At 45.2% G+C, this 18,698-nt stretch overlaps 1 protein-coding gene across 4 annotated transcripts in view; it reads left to right on the top strand.

Moving 5' to 3' along the window:
• LOC115131716 (mediator of RNA polymerase II transcription subunit 30-like) overlaps positions 1-18,698 on the top strand; it is a 93,079-nt gene that overhangs the window by 4,858 nt on the left and 69,523 nt on the right. For all 4 annotated transcript variants that reach the window (XM_029663657.2, XM_029663654.2, XM_029663656.2 and 1 more), the window contains 2 exons: positions 2,241-2,399; positions 6,996-7,106. In XM_029663657.2, the coding sequence (XP_029519517.1) occupies positions 2,241-2,399; positions 6,996-7,106 (270 nt within the window). The remainder of the gene's footprint in view (positions 1-2,240; positions 2,400-6,995; positions 7,107-18,698) is intronic.

The following is an 18,698-nucleotide window of genomic DNA, read 5'->3' as shown; positions in this document are numbered from 1 at the left end:
TGCTCTCGATTGTGCATCTGTAGAAGTTTGTGAGTGCTTTTGGTGACAAGCCAAATTTCTTCAGCCTCCTGAGGTTGAAGAGGCGCTGCTGCGCCTTCTTCACGATGCTGTCTGTGTGGGTGGACCAATTCAGTTTGTCTGTGATGTGTACGCCGAGGAACTTAAAACTTACTACCCTCTCCACTACTGTTCCATCGATGTGGATAGGGGGGTGTTCCCTCTGCTGTTTCCTGAAGTCCACAATCATCTCCTTAGTTTTGTTGACGTTGAGTGTGAGGTTATTTTCCTGACACCACACTCCGAGGGTCCTCACCTCCTCCCTGTAGGCCGTCTCGCACTTCATGATGACGGAAGTGAGTGCTACGGGGCGGTAGTCGTTTAGCTCAGTTACCTTAGCTTTCTTGGGAACAGGAACAATGGTGGCCCTCTTGAAGCATGTGGGAACAACAGACTGGGATAGGGATTGATTGAATATGTCCGTAAACACACCAGCCAGCTGGTCTGCGCATGCTCTGAGGGCGCGGCTGGGGATGCCGTCTGGGCCTGCAGCCTTGCGAGGGTTAACACGTTTAAATGTTTTCCTCACGTCGGCTGCAGTGAAGGTGAGTCCGCATGTTTTAGTTGCGGGCAGTGTCAGTGGCACTGTATTGTCCTCAAAGCGGGCAAAAAAGTTATTTAGTCTGCCTGGGAGCAAGACATCCTGGTCCGTGACAGTGCTGGTTTTCTTTTTGTAATCCGTGATTGACTGTAGACCCTGCCACATACCTCTTGTGTCTGAGCCGTTGAATTGAGATTCTACTTTGTCTCTATACTGACGCTTAGCTTGTTTGATTGCCTTGCGGAGGGAATAGTTACACTGTTTGTATTCGATCATGTTTCCAGTCACCTTGCCCTGATTAAAAGCAGTGGTTCGCGCTTTCAGTTTCACGCGAATGCTGCCATCAATCCACGGTTTCTGGTTTGGGAATGTTTTAATCGTTGCTATGGGAACGACATCTTCAACGCATGTTCTAATGAACTCGCACACCGAATCAGCGTATTCGTCAATGTTGTCGTCTGACGCAATACGGAACATATCCCAGTCCACGTGATGGAAGCAGTCTTGGAGTGTGGAATCAGATTGGTCGGTCCAGCGTTGAACAGACCTCAGCGCGGGATCTTCTTGCTTCTTGTCTTGCCTAGTTAAATACAAATAAATGTCCCAATCCTGTTTCACACTAGTTTTAAAACATGGGTGATATAATTGGGTATGAAAAGGTCTCCATTTTATCATTAGACAGTCACCATCTGTTTATACCTCTTCTCGTCCTTCTGTTGACACATTGGAAAGATCAGACGGTGCCCTGGAGATGAGTTCAGGACAGGTTGTCCTAAATGGCACATAATTCCCTATGTAGTTCACTACTTTTGACCAGGGCCCATACTAGGACCCTGGTCAAAAGTAGTGCACTATATAAGGAATAGGGTGCCATTTGGGACATTGTCAGACATTGTCTCTCTCGCTCTGTGTCTCAAAGAAGATCCTTCTGCAGCTCATTAAAACAACGATGAGAAAGTCAAAGACAAAAGAAGAAGAATGCATTACCACCACAACACAAGCTGCGCTTCCTCGCCACAGAATGCACAAACAGCACTGTTGTGACTTGTTTCACAGATCACAGACTGTGTGAAAAAAGATCACTCTGGTAGACATGTATACAGGTATACACCTCACCTACCCTCATGCAGGGAATCATTTCAGGCTGCACAGGATGATTACGATCGGTTAAAAGCACCTACAGCTAGTTAGCATTAAAGCTCCGTTGAAATTATCAGTTTAAAGTGCCTTAAGCTAAAGCTAGTTAGCATTAAACCTCAGTTGAAATGATCAGTTAAAAGTGCCTAAAGCTAAAGTTAGTTAGCATAAAGCTCAGGTTAAAAAGTCCGAAGCAGTTTAAAGTTATACACATATCATATGTAACTTCTCCTGGTGGAATGCCATGTAACAGCACAGTAAAATGAATTGTATTTATTTTTTTGGTCTACATTGCAAAAAAAAAAAAAAAATCATTATTTTACAAAACTTCTACACTTCAGTTACCACCATAAACATTTGAGTAATCACACGCTGATTACCAGTAGTCAAGAAGGTACTAGTCAAGGAGTAAATAGGAGGCCTTGTATTGGCCCGTAGCAATTATTAAAATGTTATTACATTACTAAAAGAGAAAAACACTTCCTTCCTATGTCTTCTCCCCCAGCTGCCAAATGGAGTGACGTACCACCCCAGCACCCACCAGGACAGGCTGGGCAAACTGCAGGAGCACCTGCGTATGCTCTCTGTACTCTTCCGCAAGCTGCGCCTCGTCTATGACAAATGCAATGAAAACTGCACCGGTCTGGACCCCGTAACCCCAGAGGTGAGTGACCACTGTCCCAGGACCACTCTGTCGATCACAATCAATATCTAACTAGTTTGAACTGGACATCATTTACTTGGTGCCTCTCCCACTCTGTCCCGGTCTACCTCGGCACACCCTATTCCCTATATAGTGCACTACTTTTGACAAGGCTCTGGTCAAAAGTAGTGCGCTGTACAAGGAATTTGTATCCATTTGGGACACAGACCCTTGGCTCAGCTCCACATTCAATTACATTTCTCCTTGTGTTTGTCCCTAGGGCCTCCTTAGTGGCTGTTATGGACACCCACCCACCACTTTATTTTACTGAGTTACTGGGGCGGTTGTTGTTTCAGACCTCATGCTGGGCGATTCCATTGTTTTTATTTGTAGTTTTATTGTTGCAGTCTTTTCTCCTATTGGTTTGGAGCCAATTGGTTTTAAACCAATGTTTTAGAACGGACTGCATGCACACGTTTAATGAGCCTTTTCTTACATCTGACAGAGGCATTTTGCATTAAACATGTACATTACCACTCAAGTTTGGATACAGCTACTCATTCAAGGGTTTTTACTTCATTTTTTAAAACATTGTGGAATAATAGTGAAGACATCAAAACTATGAAATAACACCTCCTCATGCAGTAACCCCAAAAAATGTTAAACAAATCTAAATATATTTGAGATACTTTAAAGTAGCCACCCTTTCGCAGTGGTCTAGGGCACTGCATCGCAGTGCTAGCTGTGCCACCAGAGACTCTGGGTTCGAGCCCAGGCTCTGTCACAGCCGGCCGCGACCGGGAGGTCTGTGGGGCGACGCACAATTGGCCTAGCGTCGTCCGGGTTAGGGAGGGTTTGGCCGGTAGGGATAACCTTGTCTCATCGCGCACTAGCGACTCCGGTGGCGGGCCGGGCGCAGTGCGCGCTAACCAGGTCGCTAGGTGCACAGTGTTTCCTCGGACACATTGGTGCGGCTGGCTTCCGGGTTGGATGCGCACTGTGTTAAGAAGCAGTGCGGCTTGGTTGGGTTGTGTTTCGGAGGACGCATGGCTTTCGAACTTTCCCGAGCCCATACGGGAGTTGTAGCGATGAGACAAGATAGTAGCTACTAACAATTGGATACCACAAAATTGGGGAGAAAAGGGGGTAAAATTCAAAAAGAAAAAAAGTAGCCACCCTTTGCCTTGATGACAGCTTTGTACACGCTTGGCATTCTCTCAACCAGCTTCACCTGGAAAGCTTTTCCAACAGTCTTGAAAGAGTTCTCATATATGCTGAGCACTTATTGGGTGCTTTTCCTTCACTCTGCAGTCCAACTCATCCCAAACCATCTCATTTGGGTTGAGTTCGGGGGAATGTGGAGGCCAGGTCATTTGATGCAGCACTCCATCACTCTTCTTCTTGGTCAAATATCCCTTACACTGCCTGGAGGTGTGTTGGGTCATTGTCCTGTTGAAAAACAAATGATAGTCCCACTAACTGCAAACCAGATGGGATGGCGTATCGCTGCAGAATGCTGTGGTAGCCATGCTGGTTAAGTGTGCTTGAATTCTAAATCAGCGACAGTGTCACCAGCAAAGCACCCCCACACCTCCTCCTCCATGCTTCATGGTGGGAACCACACATGCAGAGATCATCCGTTCACCTACTCTGCATCTCACAAAGACACGGTTGGAACCAAAAATCTCAAATGTGGACTCATCAGACTAAAGGACAGATTTCCACCGGTCTAATGTCCATTTCCACCGGTCCTCATGTTTCTTGGCCCAAGCAAGTCTCTTCTTCTTATTGGTGTCCTTTTAGTAGTGGTTTCTTTGCAACAATTCAACCATGAAGGCCTGATTCACTCAGTCCCTCTGAACAGTTGATGTTGATGTATCTGTTACTTGAACTCTGTGAAGCATTTATTTGGGCTGCAATCTGTGGTGCAGTTAACTCTAATGAACTTGTCTTCTGCAGCAGAGGTAACTCTGGGTCTTCCTTTCCTGTGGCTGTCCTCATGAGAGTCAGTTTCATCATAACACTTGATGGTTTTTGCGACTGCACTTGAAGAAACTTTCAAAGTAATGATGGACTGTCGTTTCTCTTTGCCTCGGGAGGCTGAAGAAATTTGTCTTGTCACCTAAAACCCTCACAAACTTTTACAGATGCACAATTGAGAGCATCCTCTAGGGCTGTATCACTGCCTGGTACGGCAACCACCCACAACCGCAGGGCTCTCCAGAATGTGGTGCGGTCTGCACAACGCATCACCGGGGGCAAACGTTTGACTGGTACTGTACATTACATTTGTTTGTTTTATACATGGGCAATTCCATGGTAACGGAATTACGGTGAGACTCAGATTTTTCACTCAAATGTATATCAAACAAAAACTATTTTGAACAAAAACACATTTATAGGAAGATCTGTGCAGATACAATTTTGTTTCTAAACTTTGCATCTGCACAGTTTTTACAGTAAATGTTTTATTTAGTAAATTATTCAAAGTGGTCCTTGTGCATAGAGTTGTATGGTTTGTTAAACTTTGAAGTCAATGGTTTTTCTTTGGCATACATTTTCATGTGAAAAATATGCGTCTCAGCATAATTCCGTGAAGGTGGAATTTCCCATATGGCATACCGGCGTGCTGTATTTCTCTCCCTCTGAAAAGTTACACTTTTTATATAAACCTCACTGTCCATTTACACTCCCCAGTTGTACCACTTCATTTAAAATGTTTACATATTCTCAGAAGCTATGAAAATGACTTATTGTGCTGACCAACCAGTACCTCACCATACCATGTTGGTTGGAGGAAGTTGATGTTGGCCCTCCACACACCGCTATTTATCATCCCCTAAAACTCAAGTGGCTGACAAGCCTGCTATTGGCCGGCCACAGTCCTGACAGTCGTGCTATTGGCTGACTGGGCTTTCCCCAAACAGGAAGTGGAATCAATGACTCGGCCAGCATGACCTCATCGCGTTCCTAATTAGCGGGCCTGGTAATGAACAGCTGGCGAAGGCTGCCCACGTCAGCGGTTTTCTGTTTTCTCCCCAAGCCAGGCAATCAACTGAGCTCTTGTCGTTCTTTGGCATTTCCTGCACCGTGAGCGGCCATGTCATTTAATTTACTTATCCTCCACGGCATTTCTCTCCTTTCTTCTCCCTATTTCGTTCCCCCTTTCTAAGTAAGGCAACCTGGATAACTTAATTACCCCCATTCTTCTCTGTCAACAGGCAAACCACATCCATCCTAGTGTGGCGGAGAGAGACGGGTTATGACTCACACACACACACAGTCACAGAGACACAAACACACACGCTTTCTCTCTCGCCCTCGCCTTCTCTCTCTAACCCCGCACATTTTCCCCCTTCCGACTGCCAAAAACAGCTCTTACCTTTAAATTCAAAATGCTTTTGGCTTATAGCTGGAAGTAGACGTTTTTTCCTCTCTGATTCTACAGCCCTAACAATTACAGAGTTGGCCTAATATAATATCCAGCATGTCTTCTGTCTTCTCTCTAATACGAATCAGACAACTTTGGGTTTGGCATCGGTCTCTGACTGACTAGAGAACTGCCATAGCGGTCTCGTGTTTCTCATTTGATTCTCTCTCCCTGCCTTTGTCTCTGTCTGTCTTTTGGCCCTATCCAGCCCCGTTCAGCCCTGCAGTAATGCTTTGGTCACAGCCTGCATCAATCACTGTCTACTCTTGGCCTCTGCCAGTTGCTAAACTTCAGGTCACTGACTGCAATGAAATGCAATCAACTACTAGGCTTTTCAGAATGTAGAATAGCACTCAGCCTCAGATTTGTTTTGGACTTCGCTGTGTTTTCACACCTGGTAAGGCTTTTGGTTGGCCGGTAATCGTTATTCCCCTTGTACCTAATCTTATGCTTTTCTCTTGTACCCAATCTTATGCTTTTCTCAAATCATTACCTCGTTCCTACATAACCGTTTAAGCAATCTCACATCACACAGCCATGTATGATAATAGGAACCCAGTAGACGACAGTGTAACGCTAGTATAATGGTACTATTTAAGATAAGCCCGTTGCTCTTGATGCAGTGCAATAAATAACCATGTGTTCCATACGGCACTGCTCGTTATCCTGCAGACCAGCAGGTGTCAGTGTGATTTAAAACAGGAGGAACAGCCAGGCAGAGTGAAAAGGAGGGAGGGAGGAAGGGAAAGACCTCAGCATTCTGAGAGGGTTTTCATCACAACAGTCGGTAATAGTGTCAGCCAGACAACGTCAAGCACAGAGAGTGCTTATAAATGAATTAAGAGCTTGGGTATGGACTGTGGAGAAGTCCTAATTCAGAAATGTCGGTGGTGGTATGGAACTGTTTGTAGATTAGAGTGTTTTGGTGTTCTACACACAATCCTTATTTATTTATTTTGTTTGAGAGACAAGCCAATGAACCTTATTTATTTGTTCATGTTTTATTTATCCTTTATATAACCAGGCGAGACCCATTTGAAATGGTAATCTCTTTTGCAACGGAGCCACAGACAAGAGACAATAAATGTATTTTCCAAGCCAACGTACCAAACTACTATCAATTTAACATCCCCCTCACTGAACACCGGTGGACATTGTATATTTTGATATACCCTCCCCCCACACAGCAACTCATCCCGTATGTGGAGGAGGACGGCAGCTCCAGACACAATGAACGCTCGGCCAGCCAGGCCCGCCCGGAAACAGAAGAGAGGGGGGAGATCCTGGAGGTTAACAAGGTGAGCTGCCCACTGGGGCTTTAGCGATGTAAATGTACAGTAGGCTGGGCTTTAGAGTGCACAGCCCTGTATATAAAAAGGTAACCTCAATAGGGATTCCAGGGGGAGAGAAATGGGCCAAAAGAGAGAGCGAGAGAGAGAGAGAACAGATTCTACGAAGAGAAAAAAAGAAATGGAAAAATAGTGTGAAGACACAAGCTACATATTGTGCACAATACTCTCAGTACTCTGTACAGTAATTTACCTGAAGTAGTAATAGTCTCTCTTTGACTGTTGAAAATAGTTTTAGATAAACCGCAACATGCATTATTTGGCAGTGTTGCAGCTTTTATTAGCTCCCCAGTCATGGTGTGTGCGCGCCTGTGTGCGTTCTTGTCTGTCTTGAGTGTGCTGAATCATAATGGAGCAAGGTCACAGATGTCATGGATGAGTATTGGTTATTTTTAAGAGCACTAGCTCCCTCGCTGCTGCTAAAGGTAACTACTACTGTAAAACATGGGCCGTGAGCGCTGAGCTTACCTCAACTCAGGCAGATACCGAACAAATTGTGTATCCACTGCAAGTACACAAACCCTCCATAAGCATCAATATCAGCATTCTAGCTGACCATATCGCTATGAAGCATACCAACACCGAAAGGAGAGCAAACAGGCACATCCAAACAATAACACCGGCTCAAACTCTACGGAACAAAAATATAAACTTAAAATGTAATGTGCTGGTCCCATGTTTCATGAGCTGAAACAAAAGATCTCAGAAGTTTTCCATTTTCATCCCTGTTAGTGAGCATTTCTCCATTGCCAAGATAATCCATCCACCTGACAGGTTTTCAATTTTGTCACACATTACAATGCCACAGATGTCTCCCAAGTTTTGAGGGAGCGTGCAATTGGCATGCTGACCGCAGGAATGTCCACCAGAGCTGTTGCCAGAGAATGTAATGTTCATTTCTCTACCATAAGGCCGCTGCTCCAGAGTTGCGCAGTGGTCTAAGGCACTGCATCTCAGTACTAGAGGCTTCACTACAGTCCCTGATTCAAATCCAGGCTGTATCACATCCAGCCGTGATTGGGAGTCCCATAGGGCGGCACACAATTGACCCAGCATCGCCCGGGTTTGGCCGGGGTAGGCCGTCATTGTAAATACGAATTTGTTCTTAACTGACTTGCCTAGTTAAACTAAAATGTTTTTAAAAAAATTCTACGTCATTTTTAAGAATTTGGCAGTACGTCCAACCGTCTCACAACTGCAGACCACACCATCCCAGGACCTCCACATCAGGATTATTCACCTGCGGTATCGTCTGAGACCAGCCACCCGAACAGCTGATGAAACTGAGTATTTTTTAACCCACTTTTCTCCACAATTTTGATCGTGCAGCAATGAGACAACTCCTCAACGGGCTCGGGAGGCAAAGGTTGAGTCATGCGTCCACTGAGGAGTATTTTTGCCTTAAATAAATAAAGCCTTTTTGTGGGGAAAAACTCATTCTGATTGGCTGGGCCTATGCCCTCCCAGGCCCACCCATGGCTGCGCCCCTGCCCAGTCATGTGAAATCCATAAATTAGGGCCTAAGGAATTTATTTAAATTGACTGATTTTCCTTATTATGAACTGCAAAATTGTTGCATGTTGCGTTTATACATTGAATGCAGAGTAACTACGAATGTCCAAATGTAGCCCAAATCAAATCAAATTGTATTTGTCACACATACACATGGTTAGCAGATGTTAATGCGAGTGTAGCGAAATCAAATCAAATCCAATTTTATTTGTCACATACACATGGTTAGCAGATGTTAATGCGAGTGTAGCGAAATGCTTGTGCTTCTAGTTCCGACAATGCAGTGATAACCAACAAGTAATCTAACTAACAATTGCAAAACTACTGTCTTATACACAGTGTAAGGGGATAAAGAATATGTACATAAGGATATATGAATGAGTGATGGTACAGAGCAGCATACAGTAGATGGTATCGAGTACAGTATATACATATGAGATGAGTATGTAGACAAAGTAAACAGTGGCTAGTGATACATGTATTACATAAGGATGCAGTCGATGATGCAGAGTACAGTATATACGTATGCATATGAGATGGATAATGTAGGGTAAGTAACATTATATAAGGTAGCATTGTTTAAAGTGGCTAGTGATATATTTACATAATTTCCCATCAATTCCCATTATTAAAGTGGCTGGAGTTGGGTCAGTGTCAATGTCAGTGTGTTGGCAGCAGCCACTCAATGTTAGTGGTGGCTGTTTAACAGTCTGATGGCCTTGAGATAGAAGCTGTTTTTCAGTCTCTCGGTCTCAGCTTTGATGCACCTGTACTGACCTCGCCTTCTGGATGATAGCGGGGTGAACAGGCAGTGGTTCGGGTGGTTGATGTCCTTGATGATCTTTATGGCCTTCCTGTAACATCGGGTGGTGTAGGTGTCCTGGAGGGCAGGTAGTTTGCCCCCGGTGATGCGTTGTGCAGACCTCACTACCCTCTGGAGAGCCTTACGGTTGAGGGCGGAGCAGTTGCCGTACCAGGCGGTGATACAGCCCGCCAGGATGCTCTCGATTGTGCATCTGTAGAAGTTTGTGAGTGCTTTTGGTGACAAGCCGAATTTCTTCAGCCTCCTGAGGTTGAAGAGGCGCTGCTGTGCCTTCTTCACGACGCTGTCAGTGTGAGTGGACCAATTCAGTTTGTCTGTGATGTGTATGCCGAGGAACTTAAAACTTGCTACCCTCTCCACTACTGTTCCATCGATGTGGATAGGGGGGTGTTCCCTCTGCTGTTTCCTGAAGTCCACAATCATCTCCTTAGTTTTGTTGACGTTGAGTGTGAGGTTATTTTCCTGACACCACACTCCGAGGGCCCTCACCTCCTCCCTGTAGGCCGTCTCGTCGTTGTTGGTAATCAAGCCTACCACTGTTGTGTCGTCCGCAAACTTGATGATTGAGTTGGAGGCGTGCGTGGCCACGCAGTCGTGGGTGAACAGGGAGTACAGGAGAGGGCTCAGAACGCACCCTTGTGGGGCCCCGTGTTGAGGATCAGCGGGGAGGAGATGTTGTTGCCTACCCTCACCACCTGGGGGCGGCCCGTCAGGAAGTCCAGTACCCAGTTGCACAGGGCGGGGTCGAGACCCAGGGTCTCGAGCTTGATGACAAGCTTGGAGGGTACTATGGTGTTGAATGCCGAGCTGTAGTCGATGAACAGCATTCTCACATAGGTATTCCTCTTGTCCAGGTGGGTTAGGGCAGTGTGCAGTGTGGTTGAGATTGCATCGTCTGTGGACCTATTTGGGCGGTAAGCAAATTGGAGTGGGTCTAGGGTGTCAGGTAGGGTGGAGGTGATATGGTCCTTGACTAGTCTCTCAAAGCACTTCATGATGACGGAAGTGAGTGCTACGGGGCGGTAGTCGTTTAGCTCAGTTACCTTAGCTTTCTTGGGAACAGGAACAATGGTGGCCCTCTTGAAGCATGTGGGAACAGCGGACTGGTATAGGGATTGATTGAATATGTCCGTAAACACACCGGCCAGCTGGTCTGCGCATGCTCTGAGGGCGCGGCTGGGGATGCCGTCTGGGCCTGCAGCCTTGCGAGGGTTAACACGTTTAAATGTCTTACTCACCTCGGCTGCAGTGAAGGAGAGACCGCATGTTTTCGTTGCAGGCCGTGTCAGTGGCACTGTATTGTCCTCAAAGCGGGCAAAAAAGTTTAGTCTGCCTGGGAGCAAGACATCCTGGTCCATGACTGGGCTGGGTTTCTTCTTGTAGTCCGTGATTGACTGTAGACCCTGCCACATGCCTCTTGTGTCTGAGCCGTTGAATTGAGATTCTACTTTGTCTCTGTACTGACGCTTAGCTTGTTTGTATTCGGTCATGTTTCCAGTCACCTTGCCCTGATTAAAAGCAGTGGTTCGCGCTTTCAGTTTCACGCGAATGCTGCCATCAATCCACGGTTTCTGGTTAGGGAATGTTTTTATCGTTGCTATGGGAACGACATCTTCAACGCACGTTCTAATGAACTCGCACACCGAATCAGCGTATTCGTCAATATTTTTATCTGACGCAATATGAAACATGTCCCAGTCCACGTGATGGAAGCAGTCTTGGAGTGTGGAGTCAGCTTGGTCTGACCAGCGTTGGACAGACCTCAGCGTGGGAGCCTCTTGTTTAAGTTTCTGCCTGTAGGCAGGGATCAACTAAATGGAGTCGTGGTCAGCTTTTCCGAAAGGGGGGCGGGGCAGGGCCTTATATGCGTCGCGGAAGTTAGAGTAACAATGATCCAAGGTTTTACCACCCCTGGTTGCGCAATTGATATGCTGATAAAATTTAGGGAGTCTTGTTTTCAGATTAGCTTTGTTAAAATCCCCAGCTACAATGAATGCAGCCTCCGGATAAATGGTTTCCAGTTTGCAAAGAGTTAAATAAAGTTTGTTCAGAGCCATCGATGTGTCTGCTTGTGGGGGATATATACGGCTGTGATTATAATCGAAGAGAATTCTCTTGGAAGATAATGCGGTCTACATTTGATTGTGAGGAATTCTAAATTAGGTGAACAGAAGGATTTGAGTTCCTGTATGTTTCCTTCATCACACCATGTCTCGTTAGTCATGAGGCATACGCCCCCGCCACTCTTCTTACCAGAAAGATGTTTGTTTCTGTCGGCGCGATGCGTGGAGAAACCCGTTGGCTGCACCGCATCGGATAGCGTCTTCCCAGTAAGCCATGTTTCCGTGAAGCAGAGAACGTTGCAGTCTCTGATGTCCCTCTGGAATGCTACCCTTGCTCGGATTTCATCAACCTTGTTGTCAAGAGACTGGACATTGGCAAGAAGAATGCTGGGGAGTGGTGCGCGATGTGCCCTTGTCCGGAGTCTGACCAGAAGACCGCTACGTTTCCCTCTTTTTCGGAGTCGTTTTCTTGGGTCGCTGCATGCGATCCATTCCGTTGTCCTGTTTGTAAGGCAGAACACAGGATCCGCGTCGCGGAAAACATATTCTTGGTCGTACTGATTGTGAGTTGACGCTGATCTTATATTCAGTAGTTCTTCTCGACTGTATGTAATGAAACCTAAGATGACCTGGGGTACTAATGTAAGAAATAACACGTAAAAAAACAAAAAACTGCATAGTTTCCTAGGAACGCGAAGCGAGGCGGCCATCTCTGTCGGCGCCGGAAGTAGCCCAGGAGCTGGATGAAAATATAGCAACGAAAACAATGAAAAGACTCATTTAAATTTGGGAGCACTGAGCAAACAGTGATGTGGACAATCAAGCATTTACTATCTTAGCTGCCCATACCACAAAGTTACTACCCAAAACACCAGGGGGGAAAAAAAGGATAACGAAAAGGTAGGCTTCACTTGCATGTCTGCAGCAGCCATCCCCTTTCCACTCCACACTGCCCTGCCCAGAGCCCAAATGCCCAGCTGAATATTAAAGCTGCGATGAGAAGAACATGTTTTGGGGAGTTAGAGGTTAACTCATCAGGACGGGAGGGATGCGGCAGAATGCGGAAAACAGATGTTTAGGAGGCTCAGCTGCATCTGCCTCAACGACCTGAGCCGGATGGATACACCAGATTCCACAAGGAAAAGAGATTGAGGGAAAGAGATGGGAAACGAGAGTTGACATGTAACCGGATGGGATAGATGGGAAGATTTGAGTGTGAAGACGGGCCACATATTGAGCCAAATACCGGATTCCACAGGACGAGAGAGAAAAGAGAGGCTACAGAGAGAGAGAAGATAAAGATGGATGGATAACCGGACTGCATGGATAAAGAGGAGATTTTAGTGTGAAGACATACTGTGCATGTTGAGCCAGATAACATTCCAGAGAAAGTGAAACGGGCTGAAGATTTTAATGGAGATTTTAGTGGGTAGACATATTGAGACGGATAGGATTTCCGTCATTCCAGAGGAGGAGAGAAAGAAGGGAAAATAAAGAATACTGAGAGTAAAAACAAATATAGAAGACTAATAGATGACCGGATGGACAGATATGTGGACAAAGGGAAGATGTTGGAGGGAAGGTCTCCATATGGAGCCAGAGAGGATTTTCAATTAGAAGAGAGGAAAAAGACAAGACACTTGAAGGAGAAAGGGAGAAGACCAATAGATGGAAGACTAGAACAGACCGATACTTTTGTATATATAGTGTATGTGGACACCCCTTCAAATGAGTGGATTTGGTTATCTCAGCCACACCCGTTGCTGACAGGTGTATAATATCTAGCACACAGCCATGCAATCCCCATAGACCAACATTGACATTAGGAAGGCCTTAATGAAGAGCTCAGTGACTTTCAACATGGCAAAGTGAGTTTGTCAAATTTCTGCCCTGCTAGAGCTGCCCCGGTCAACTGAAGTGCTGTTATGGTGAAGTGGAAATGTCTAGAAGCATGTCGTGACTTTACTTTCATTAATCCGATGACTGTTATTTATCTAATCAACTATGTTTAATTGTTACCCAATTTAAATTAATCATGTAACGATTAACTCATTAGGATTTGGGGCACTACGAGAGCAGTTTTTTTTTAAGGAGTTACCATCTCCCTAATTAAACTCTAAAGCTCTACCTATTACATCCATAAACAGAACTTATTAATCATAACCTCGTATCATATAATAATTCTGAACAGACGTAACCGCCTTGCATCTGCAAAAACCAGAGCCTTATGATTCAGTACTACACATTGGTTTAATTATTTATTCACTAGCTAACTAAATGGTAACACAGGACAAACATCCAAACTTAATACATTAGAAACAGGTCCCTAGCGGACTCACAACAATATGGAGGGGCTTGTTACGAAAGACATGGAGAGGGCGAGAGAGACAGAGACACTTAACGTTGGTACATTTTGAAACTACTCTCACTAGTACTTCGCACACGAACCACCTCCCGCTTGGAGTAAGAAATCATGAATGTATTTACGTGGAAATGTCTTGGTTCTTTGTGTATTTCTGTCAGAACCAGGTCTTCTTGGAAAGGGTGTTGGGCCTTTTTTGCGGCACACTTGTAAGGCTCTGATTGTCCAAAAGTGCTCCCCATCCGTCTTCTACTGTTGTTCTCCACTGCTGTCGTCTGGTATCCGGTGACTTGTGAAGTCCTGAACAGAACTACAGAGTTTATTCTTCCTCCATTCATTCTGGAAGATGCTTATTCGAAGATAGGCTAGCCAGCCTTGTCAATGGTTCTCAGTGGGGTGATGAGAGTAGCATACTACAGTGATTTGAGAAGCGTGGTAGAATGGTCCCACTTAAATTTGCTTTCCTAGAGACTTTACTTGGGACAGCTAATCAGCCGTACCAATGATTGTCCGGGAGGTGACTTTATCATCTGTACCTCGTGTTGTGATTTCAGAGTTCGACTCACTTTGGACGTGAGCTGCAGCTTAATGTCTCTCTGGTCTGATATGTTAATTCTTTAACCCATCATTTTATACAGTTTGTTCAAAAGGGGAGGTTCCGTCAGGCTTACACGCTCTCTGACCTCACTCAAGGGAGCGGTGGCTACTTACTTGTGTAAAGTTATAGAAACAATTTTCTCTTATAGTTTTTAAGATTTTACATCCATCTCTTAACAAAAACACTCATAATTTTTCACATTTCATGCACAATGCATCGGATGGACACTTCACACATATAGTGGGTATACTTTCCAAGTTACAGTATTTCCTTTATAAAATGTTTAATGACATCACAAAATAGCAACCAACCTGACATTAGTGTTCTTTTAGGTCACCTCCACCCATTCCCCATGATCGGTTAGAAATATTGTTCCAGTATTCGCTTTAGAACGTGTTAGTGTCGGCAGGAAAAGTGTGTTGAAACAAAGGCACATTCCTTGGGTGAATTTGGAGAGGGAGATAGCTGAATGTTCTGTCCTTGATTCACAACAGGGCATGAGCGATCAGCCCCCATCCAGTTCCATTCAACCCCCTCTGCGGGTGAGAAGGGGTCTGGTTGAAGTTATTTATTGCAAAGCTGATCCTCCCAGGACAGTCATGACAAGCAACAACGGGATGGCCGAAGCGCGTAGCGTGTAAAAATCATCTGTCCTCGGTTGCACTCACTACTGCGTTCCAAACTGCCCCTGAAAGTAAAATCAGCATAAAACCTGTTCGTCGGGAGCTTCATGAAATGGGTTTCAATGGCGGAGCAGCCGCACACAATGCCAAGCGTCGTTGGAGTGGTGTAAAGCTTGCCGTCATTGGACTTTGGAGCAGTGGAAACGCATTCTCTGGAGTGATGAATCACGCTTTACCATCTAGCAGTCCAACGGACTAATCTGCGTTTGGTGGATGCCAGGAGAACGCTACCAGCCCCAATGCATAGGGCCAACTGTAAAGTTTGGTTGAGGAGTAATAATGGTCTGGGGCTGTCTTTCATGGTTCGGGCTAGGCCCCGTAGTTCCAGTGAAGGGAAATCTTAACGCTACAGCATACAATGACATTTTAGACAATTCCGTGCTTCCAACTTTGTGGAAAGTCCTTTCATGTTTCAGCATGACAATGCCCCCGTGCACAAAGCGAGGTCCATACAGAAATCATTTGTCGAGATCGGTGTGGAAGAACTCGATTGGCCTGCACAGTGCCCTGACCTCAACCCCATCAAACACCTTTGGGATGAATTGGAACGCCGACTGCGATCCCGGCCTAATCGCCCACCATTAGTGCCCAACCTCATTAATGCTCTTGTGGCTGATGGCAAGCAAGTCCCCTCAATGTTCCAACATCTAGTGGGAAGCCTGAGATGTTCGACGCAGTAGGAAAGGTAGGTAAAGAGTAGAGTATTTTAGGGTATAGGAGGTACACTGGAGGAGCTCCAAAATAAATGACTCCTCCATGGTAATGTCTTGCTGCTTTATGGGCCGTCCTGTGTGTGAGTGATAGCCTGCTCTCGTTATGTTGATTGGGGGAGAGCGAGAGAGATGCATTAGCCATAATTCATTGCCATCTAATGGTCTGCGATTGCTCAATCTCTGAGCAGCAGACCTTTTGTACAGCAGATTGTGATTGTACATATCAATTCCGCTTTCCTCTCCTCTGCTCCAACGAGACACACAAACTATGAAGCGCCCAAGTGACCACAAATTAGATCCTTAATGAATGCCTTGCATTAGTGCTTGCACGCCAATTAATGAGAGGAAACAATGAATAGGAAAACAGACCAATTGAAATGTAGCGAATTGAAATTCTGAAGATGTCTGGCAGACAGGCATTTTCGTCCCATCTGTCTACTTTTCCGTCCAAGAAGGACCCCTGAATGACTGCGTTTTCTGCAGAACGGATAATGATTCACTGGGCTCTCAAGAGTACTTGATAATCATTCCATCTGGGATATGAGGCTGCTGCCCTGTCATCTCCCCATCACTCTTTCCCTTCCCTCCTCCTGCTTCAACCCTCCTCTACCCTCATTCCTTTCCTCCATCTTTCCTTCTCTTCTCCCCCCCACAGATCCTAACTGATGACCAGTTCCTACGGGGGTGTCACAGTTAGTACTCGGGACCATCCCCAGTGCCTCTCCATTGCAGCCCAGCCATCACCACTCGGCCAGCCTTTGATTTAATACCAGCCTAAGTGTGAATAAATTCCTGTCATAGCCCATTAAGGGGGCCTTGGAGAGATCTGGCCTGTTATTAATTCTCCACAGCTCCTCTCTTTCTCTCTCCATCTCTCCTCCTCTCTCGCCTTCCTCCTTCCCTCACTCTGTCCCTCGCTCGTACACACTCCCTTGCTTTTCTTAATATCCTGTTAATTACAGCGTCCGTCCTCTTTATTCAAATGAGAAGGTGAGAAATTAAATGCAATGGATATTTGTAATTCCAAATAGGGGAAGGGAGGGGGGGGGGTAGCTGTGTGGATAATGAATTCCAGTGGTATTGGCAGGTTAGCAGCGTTATCTGAAGAGCAGGCCAGGATCTGTGGAGGCCTGATGATAAACAAACAGAGACCTGGATGGTAATGAGACTCACTCGAAGAGAGGTACAGTTGAAGTCGGTAGTTTACATACACCTTAGCCAAATACATTTAAACTCGGTTTTTCACAATTCCTGTAAAAAAATCCCTGTTTTAGGTCAGTTAGGATCACCACTTTATTTTATAATGTGAAATGTCAGAATAATAGTAGAGGGAATGATTTATTTCAGTTTTAATTTCTTTCATCACATTCCTAGTGGGTCAGATGTTTACATACACTGAATTAGTATTTGGTAGCATTGCCTTTAAATTGTTTAACTTGCGTCAAACGTTTCAGGTAGCCTTCCACAAGCTTCCCACAATAAGTTGGGTGAATTTTGGCCCATTCCTCCTGACAGAGCTGGTGTAACTTAGTCAGGTTTGTAGGCCTCCTTGCTCGCACACGCTCGCACACACATCGCATTGAGGTCAGGGCTTTGTGATGGCCACTCCAAGACCTTGACTTTGTTGTCCTTAAGCCATTTTACCACAACTGTGGAAGTATGCTTGGGGTCATTGTCCATTTGGAAGACCCATTTGCGACCAAGCTTTAACTTCCTGACTGATGTCTTGAGATGTTGCTTCAATATATCCACATACTTTTCCTTTCTCAGGATGCCATCTATTTTGTGAAGCGCACCAGTCCCTACTGCAGCAAAGCATCCCCGCGACATGATGCTGCCACCCCGTGCTTCACGGTTGGGATGGTGTTCTTCTGCTTGCAAGCCTCCCCCTTTTTCCTCCAAACATAGCAATGGTCATTATGGCCAAATAGTTATATTTTTGTTTCATCAGACCAGAGGACATTTCTCCAAAAAGTACTATCTTTGTCCCCATGTGCAGTTGCCAACCATAGTCTGGCTTTTTTAATGGTGATTTTGGAGCAGTGGCTTCTTCCTTGCTGAGTGGCCTTTCAGGTTATGTTGACGTAGGACTCGTTTTATTGTGGATATAGATACATTTGTACCTGTTTCCTCCAGCATCTTCACAAGGTCCTTTGCTGTTGTTCTGGGATTGATTTGCACTTTTCGCACCAAAGGACATTAATCTCTAGGAGACAGAACGCGTTTTCTTCCTGAGCGGTATGACGGTCATGGTCCCATGGTGTTTATACTTGCGTACTATTGTTTGTACAGATGAACGTGGTACCTTCAGGCGTTTGGAAATTGCTCCCAAAGATGAACCAGACTTGTGGAGGTCTACAATTTTTTTTTCTGAGGTCTTGGCTGATTTCTTTTGATTTTCCTATGATGTCAAGCAAAGAGGCACTGAGTTTGAAGGTAGGCCTTGAAATACATCCACAGATACACCTCCAATTGTTTATTAGTTATTTGAATTAGCCATGACATAATTTCCTGAATTTTCCATGCTGTTTAAAGGCACAGTCAACTTAGTGTATGTAAACTTCTGACCCACTGGAATTGTGATACGGTGAATTGTAAGTTAAATAATCTGTCTGTAAACAATTGTTGGAAAAATTACTTGTGTCAGGCACAAAGTAGATGTCCTAACCGACTTGCCAAAACTATAGTTTTTTAACAAGAAATTTGTGGAGTGGTTGAAAAACTAGTTTTAATGAGTCCAACTTTATATGGATGGCTTATGTCTCTCTCAGCTACTCTCTGTCAGCT

The sequence above is a fragment of the Oncorhynchus nerka genome, linkage group LG7 (genome assembly GCF_034236695.1).
Source record: "Oncorhynchus nerka isolate Pitt River linkage group LG7, Oner_Uvic_2.0, whole genome shotgun sequence".
Lineage (NCBI taxonomy): Eukaryota > Metazoa > Chordata > Actinopteri > Salmoniformes > Salmonidae > Oncorhynchus > Oncorhynchus nerka.
This window is presented reverse-complemented; position numbering and strand designations above follow the sequence as displayed.